Source organism: Cryptotermes secundus, unplaced genomic scaffold, assembly GCF_002891405.2.
Source record: "Cryptotermes secundus unplaced genomic scaffold, Csec_1.0 scaffold5816, whole genome shotgun sequence".
NCBI classification, from domain to species: domain Eukaryota; kingdom Metazoa; phylum Arthropoda; class Insecta; order Blattodea; family Kalotermitidae; genus Cryptotermes; species Cryptotermes secundus.
Genome location: NW_019719461.1, coordinates 1 through 6,936, shown reverse-complemented (window position 1 = coordinate 6,936; position 6,936 = coordinate 1). Strand labels below are relative to the sequence as shown.

At 38.5% G+C, this 6,936-nt stretch overlaps 1 protein-coding gene across 3 annotated transcripts; it reads left to right on the top strand.

The window, feature by feature from the left end:
* Nucleotides 1-2,612: 2,612 nt before the first annotated feature.
* Nucleotides 2,613-6,789, top strand: LOC111866712. Of its 3 annotated transcripts, none has more exons than XM_023855920.2 (4): nucleotides 2,613-2,694; nucleotides 3,597-3,794; nucleotides 4,880-5,012; nucleotides 6,106-6,789. In XM_023855920.2, exons 2-4 carry the CDS (start codon nucleotides 3,750-3,752, stop codon nucleotides 6,390-6,392), a joined length of 465 nt encoding a protein of 154 aa, XP_023711688.1. In that variant the 5' UTR covers nucleotides 2,613-2,694; nucleotides 3,597-3,749; the 3' UTR covers nucleotides 6,393-6,789. The 3 variants fall into 3 exon arrangements, with proteins under 3 accessions (XP_023711688.1, XP_033608312.1, XP_023711696.1); XM_033752421.1 differs by having other exon boundaries at nucleotides 2,655-2,694; nucleotides 3,605-3,794; XM_023855928.2 differs by lacking the exon at nucleotides 2,613-2,694 and having other exon boundaries at nucleotides 3,096-3,794.
* Nucleotides 6,790-6,936: the final 147 nt, after the last annotated feature.

Below are 6,936 nucleotides of genomic sequence, written 5' to 3'. Positions count from 1 at the left end.
ATCTGAATTTGCATTCTATGAGCTAATTTGCTGTCATGTACAATAATTATTCTATTATACTAAGTTGGCTTGAAGAGCTGTAATCCATCGATTACGCCTCAGTTTTCCTGGAGATCGTTTGGCCAAGTTCGTCTTAGTCTTCTGTATTGTGTAGGTTGAAGGAGAGCTTCTATTGCGTTGTTGGGGTGAGATTCCAGTTTCTGATAATGTTTTTGGATTCTGTCTGTGATTACGGTTCTTACATATGGGATCTTGAGGTCGGTGTGAAGAGTTTGGTTTGACACGTACCAAGGTGCGTCAACTATGGCTCTAAGTATTTTGGATTGACTTCGCTGGATGATTGTTATGTTGGATTTGCTGGCGCATCCCCAGAGCTCAATGCCGTATGTCCATATGGGTTTAATTATTGTTTTGTAGATCAGTAGTTTATTATCTATTGTTAGGTGAGATTTCCGACCTATTAGCCAATTTATTTCCTTGAACTTAATTTCGATTTATTTTCTCTTCTTCGCTATGTGGTGTTTCCAGTTTAAAGTTGAGTCCAGGTGTAGTCCTAAGTATTTTACTACATCCTGTTGTTGAATGTTAACATGATTTAGATGTACTGAGGGGCAGTTGCCTTTCCTGAGAGTAAAAGTCACAGGCGCCGATATGCTTTCATTCACTTTGATTTTCCATCGGTGTAGCCATTTCTCCATTAGATTCAGATGTTCTTGTAAATTAGATGAAGCAATTACCGGGTCTTCTGACGTAGCGAAAATTGTTGTCTCGTCTGCGAACGTACCTATTTTTGTTAATTCGGTGGTCGGTATATCTGAGGTGTATAGCACGTAGAGGAGTGGACCCAAGATACTGCCCTGAGGAACTCCTGATTGTATGTTTCTTCAGTTTGATACTTCAGCGTTGATTTTTATTTCGAATTCTCTGTCAGTTAGGTACGACTGCAGTATTGCGAAATATTTGGCCGGTAGAATTCTTCTGATTTTGTAAAGCAAGGGGAAGAGTGAGAATAATTTGTCGTATTACGTGTACATTTGTAATTCAGAGACTTTGATTAAGATTTATTCTCCCGTTGAAACATCAGGATTCTCTCTTAAATTGTCACGGACAATGATCAGCTCTTAGAAATTACATTCATCATTTTGCCGCATGAATATCGCAGGCCAAGAATAATTAGCAGAGAACCAGATAAGTGTGCTAAGAACATAACATCCGAAGAGAAGCAGCCTAAAAAAAAAGGGAACAAACCTTTTTTGTAATCTATTCTCAGATGGGAGAAACTGAATGGATATCGGACAACACAGCCATGAGTAAAGGCATCAAATATCGACTGGGTGTTAGTGCTGGAATGGCTGGTCGTGGTGTATGTCCCAAGTCAACTTCTTTGAACCATTCACAGAATGGGCAACCTGTTTCACGGGAGTATCCAAAGCTGCCACGGAGCCTTGATTCAAGTCGAATTTTTATCCCGTCAGCGAGGGGGCAGACAGAACGGACAGAACAGTGTGCAGCGTTGCGGACAAGGAGTGGTAGAGGTCAATAGCAGTGAGGATGAAGATAGTGAAATGTCTGCCTCCAAACTTGAAACCATCAGGCAAAGAGAGCAAGAATATTGGCAGTGGAAAAAAGGAATACCTTAAATAGTGCTGGAAACAACAGTTCTGGTATGTTTCTGCGAACAATGATATTAAGTTGTAGTGACAATGTAATTCCATCTAGGTGATCTGCTACATTAAATTCATGATATCAGAATTCTTGTACTAAAGACCATCTGAATTCCGTGCAGATATTTTTACATTACTTTCCCTTGCCTGTTGGCAGGGATAGAACACAGTATACGCGATGTATATCGGACAACTACCTTTTTCTGGGACCCATATGAAGCTGTTCGTCCCCTCTGTCAGTTAATCAAGAGCATTTTGAAATTTTCTACACTTGAGAAGGACAGAGCATGTGGCACAGATGGAAGAGATGAGAACTACACGTACGTATAACTTTTTTTACCAGAAGACCCAAGGGGAAGTAAACCACTTGGATGACTGAGGCATGGATAGAAAAATCATATTACAGTGAATCTTAAAGAAATATAGTTGATAAGGCATGGACTGGATTGATTTGGCTTAGGACAGGTTCCAGTAACAGACTACCGTGGAAACAGCAATGAACATTTGGGTTCCATAAAATGTGGGTAATCTCTTGAGTAGCTTAGTCACTCTTAGCTTCTCAAGAACCTTGCTTAATGTGCTATTTATCCTCATAGATTGCGACCCTTCTGAATAGTTTTTGCTTTGATGAGACAGAATATAGTCTCCGAAACGCTATATTTTAAATAAAAAGAGGACGCCGATTCACGATGTTGCTAAGCAGAACAATATCTTTCAATTTTTTTATGCTTTACATAATTCAACGAATTAAAAATTAGAATATTAAGGAGATGAAGGTTGTTTTCAATATGATACGTCGGCTCTGAGGTGTTGCTTGCTTTTAAACGGTAACCCGTGACTCCCTCGCCGGTCTCTGTCCTTATTAACTGCATGTGGGTGTTTACTGTTCCGCGCATATACACGTAAGTCATCTCTGATGCGTGATTGTAGTTCTCCGTTGCTAGTTGGTACCATTGCTAGCTTATTTTGATGGCGGTATGGAGTTGTTTGTGTGGGTTCGTCTGTTATCCTTCTCTTGACTTTAAGCAAGGTAAGTAATTAAGATGCTGAACCGTGGAGAATAATTATCAGTCGTACCTTTATCAGATCTGAATACACTCCCTAGATTAACCAAATGCACATTGCTGCTTCGACTGTTGGAATTTGAATGCCTCACGTTGGTTTTTATGGTTTTAACTGCAAAACGGCACTGTTTTAATTGTTTCCAGGGGAGACGATTTTTTTTTTCATGTAATCTTTTCCTTTATTATTATATTTCCGTCACCTGAGTGTTAGTCAAGCTACGCTGTAGGTCATGTATTAAGTACTGCACGTTTCGTACTTTTCGTGGCAGCATTTATGCAAGTACAGCTTTTCTTATATTCAGATTTTTCTCTGATCTGCTAGTGCCCCGTACATTTGAATTTTCAGTATTTAGACAATTGGAGTGTTTATTTCCAGTTTTTATATTCTATGTAATGCCTCTTTTGTATTAAGTCTTATATAATTAAAGTTGTAGTTAAAGTAATAACATATTAATTATAAAGGTATATTTATCTGGGGAATTCAGGCAGTTGTGGAATTGTTGTGGAATTTGTTCTCTGTGTGTTTTTGAGGGGTGCCTATGTGGGTTTCTTCTCTTACCTGGTGCTGCTGTTCTAGTTGTGTATTTTGTTGGTGTATGGGTATGAGATGTTTTGTTTCCTCCGTTTTTCTGTGTCTTTTTGTTCTTGTGCTTTGATCTGAAATACTTTTGTTATTGTTGTTGTTTACATATATGTTGTACAGGGGAAATCCTGTCCGCTGTGTTGTCTCTCTCTCTGATTGTATTTTGTTGTTTGTTGTGATTATTTAGTAGGGTCTGTTTTATGGTGGTGAATTTCCTTGTTGGTATGTATTTTTATAATTCTTCACCAGCGGTATATGCCCAAACTGTGATGAACTTGTTTGTAGCATTACAGTGGTAGTTCTGGCATGCAGCCACCAAGGAACAGTGATTCTTGCTGGAAACCATAAAAGTATCAGGTTTCAGAAATTAAGTTCCATCCCCGTTGTGACCAGCTGACAAAGAGAAAGACACAAGCGTATCAGCCACCAAGGGATGGGATGTGTGTCTCATCGCCACGGAGCTGCATGTGCGCCACCACCAAGGTTTGAATGTGAATAATCACATGAGGATGTGTGGTAGGATATTGTTTTTAGAGTTTGTGGAGAATCCCTTGTTTTCCTGTGTGTCTCAGAAAGGTTAAAATGTATTGATTATATTTAGCAGAGAGTACAATTTCTGAAGCTCCCCATTATGCAGTTTTCTGCAGCCTCATATTATTTCATTCCTCATCTGTCCAGATATTCTCAACATCCCGTTGCAATTGTTCAACTTACGTCCATTATTTATCGTCCGTCAGTACCTTGACAAGTGGACTACAGCATGTGATCTGAACACGGACTAGGAGAGTGTAGGTGTTTTAACATAATTTAATGAAAAATGTTTGTAATATATCAGGACACCTGAAGATAGCCGTTTGGGGCCAAAACATGCAGTGTCTAAGTGTATAATGTTAAACTAAAATTAAAATTAAGTAGTGAACAAATAAGTGTCGCAGTATTGACGGACGATAAATAATGGACGTTAAGTTGAGTAATACAGTTTAAATGGGAAATTTGTTGCCAGAGCCAAATTTGATGACATTTGGTTCAGGTATTTAAGTCATGTTAAGGTTATCATCCGAAGGATTTGAGAGGCTTCAGTGTTGGTATTACTGATGAGAGGGATTTCTCAAGTGGTCAGTTGAGATGGCCTAAGGAATCGTGATATACGTACCAAGTTTCATGAAGCATGAAGGCCGGTAAGCGTGTTCAGCAATTTTTAGCGGTGATTAACGAACACACACACACACACACAGCCAGTTGATCTCGCGTCTACTTCTGATTTTTAGGAATATGGAAATGGACCAAAAGGAGAAGAGAACGACACACAGATATGGGGCAAAAATGTACATATGAGATTTCCTCCTTAATAGCAGATGCCTGAAAAGCATAATTTTATAATAACACTAACTGTAACAAAATACTGTAACTGCATGTTAGGCAAAAGTGATAAACGTTCAATTCATAACTGTGAGACATATTTACATTGTTACATACTTCATTTGCAGCTAAGGTGAAGCAAACATGACATGTAGCAGGATATTTTGTTACAGATCTGCCAGTTCTTATTGTACATATTTATTTTTTAGGCAAAATCTTCAGGCAGCAGAAAGGAATGGCATCAAAGCGGAAGAAGGTTTATGATGAAGGTGACCCTCCTCCTAAGAAAAGCGAGGCTGATGCAACTGGAAGAAACTGAACAAGAACCTGTTCACTCGCTTGGTAATAGCACCAGTAGCGCACATTCAAATTTCCTGCTAAATGGCAAAGGGGATGATAAGAATGAGGATGTCCTGGTCTTAGATGCTGATTGAGACCTTCTGTGGGAGATGGTTGAGTTATTAAATGATTTGAAGTTTGAAATGTCTACTTATGTAAACAGAAACCAATAGTCTGTTATTTTCCTAGAGCACTCAGATGTGTCAGAACTAGTTGGAACTTGCACGATTAAAAGAAATGTTGTCACTGTGCTTAGTTTCTTGACCTCAGCACTGGATGGAGGTGAGTGGTCAGCTTCACTCCCCTCCTGCTTTACCCGCAATAGAGATTGCAGAACTGGTTTATTACATCGACTTCCACTCTTGAGAGAGATTAAAAATGGGAATATTCAGAGGACCCAGCATGAGTGTGTCAGTGTGAAGGAAGAAATAGCAGGCAGTACGTATGTTTGGTGTTGACCTACCAGACGTGCCAGATACACGAGTATGGCCTTGGTTGGCAGCATTACATTCATAACATCCGCCTGTATAGATGTACCAGTAGTAAATTTAGAAACCTATAAAAGGGCTGTCAGAATACAGCATCAGATGTTATTTGCTTGATTTACTTAATTGATAAGCTGATGTATTTTGACACTGAAATGTCATCATCAGGGTGTTTCATCAGAATACGCTTGAAAGCTGTTCAAGGTTCTTTTTATATGATTTTATGTATATTCTAAAAATGTATACTGTACTTAGTAAAACAAGTGAAGTAATAACATGATATGATTCCTTTATGCAATTCAAGCCCTTTCAGGTGTTACAAATTCATGTACAAAATCTATATAAACAGTGATATGTTTTTTGTGTGTTGATAGGCCGTAGTGCTATATGTTACAGAGTTCTGCTGAATTAAGATGGCATTCACATCCTTACTGATATGAAGGATGGCTTCATTCCTGTAACATATGAAATTGCTAGGGTTGTGTGAGATGTCCCATTTGTCCTGATGGGAGCCGGGGTTAATTTTTTAAATTTACGGTGGATTACAGAGTTACACAATACAGCGTGAAAGTTCCAGCAACAATTTTAGAATTGTTCCACTGTTTTTGTAGGATATGCTGTGGGTCTCAGAGGTGGCGCTGCACAATGCATAGGAGCTACGGAAGTAGCAGAGGAAGCTGGTGGCAGAACAGTTTTTGAATCAGGCAAGAGGAAACATAGTCAGATTGACAGTTGCTCAGATACTGAACAATTTTGGGGCCCACAGGAAGGCCATGTTGAAAAGAGAGCAGTGAAACCAATTGAAGTAAGTAGATTTTGTTCTGATATGGCAGGATACACAGAAATCAAAACCACCTTACAAGTAACATTTCTAAACTGTCAGTTTGAAGGAATCTGAAAATTTGTCAGTATGGTTCAGTTTAGGGTTCTGAAGTCTTTAGGGTTTTATACTATTGGTGTACATAGTAGATATGTTTATACTATCAGTATATGTATATAAGTTATATACAGTTTATCACTAATGATCATCATTGGCTCAAACTTTTTTTGTGATTGCCATATGCACTTCCATTTCCATAAATTAACAAGAGGTGAAGAAAGTGTACCTGTTTTAAAATCAGCTTTAATTGCTGAAATTCGAGGTGAAAACCAAAACTTATCTGCAACTGAAGGAACAACTGTGTCAATGGTGTACCAAAAATTTCTGCAACTGAAGATAATAATGGTGCTGTGGTGATATCAAAAGACATAAGGAACACAACTCAGTTAGTGTTTAATAATTCTGAAGGCATCTTATCAGATAAACATAATTTTTCTGTTGAACCTGCAGTAGATAATTTAAATTCTTTTATCCAAGGTGTGACTAAGCCCAGTGTGATTATCCCTCACCCTGTAATCAGAGATTTGGAAAACAATTCCAAATCATCACTTAGCACATCACT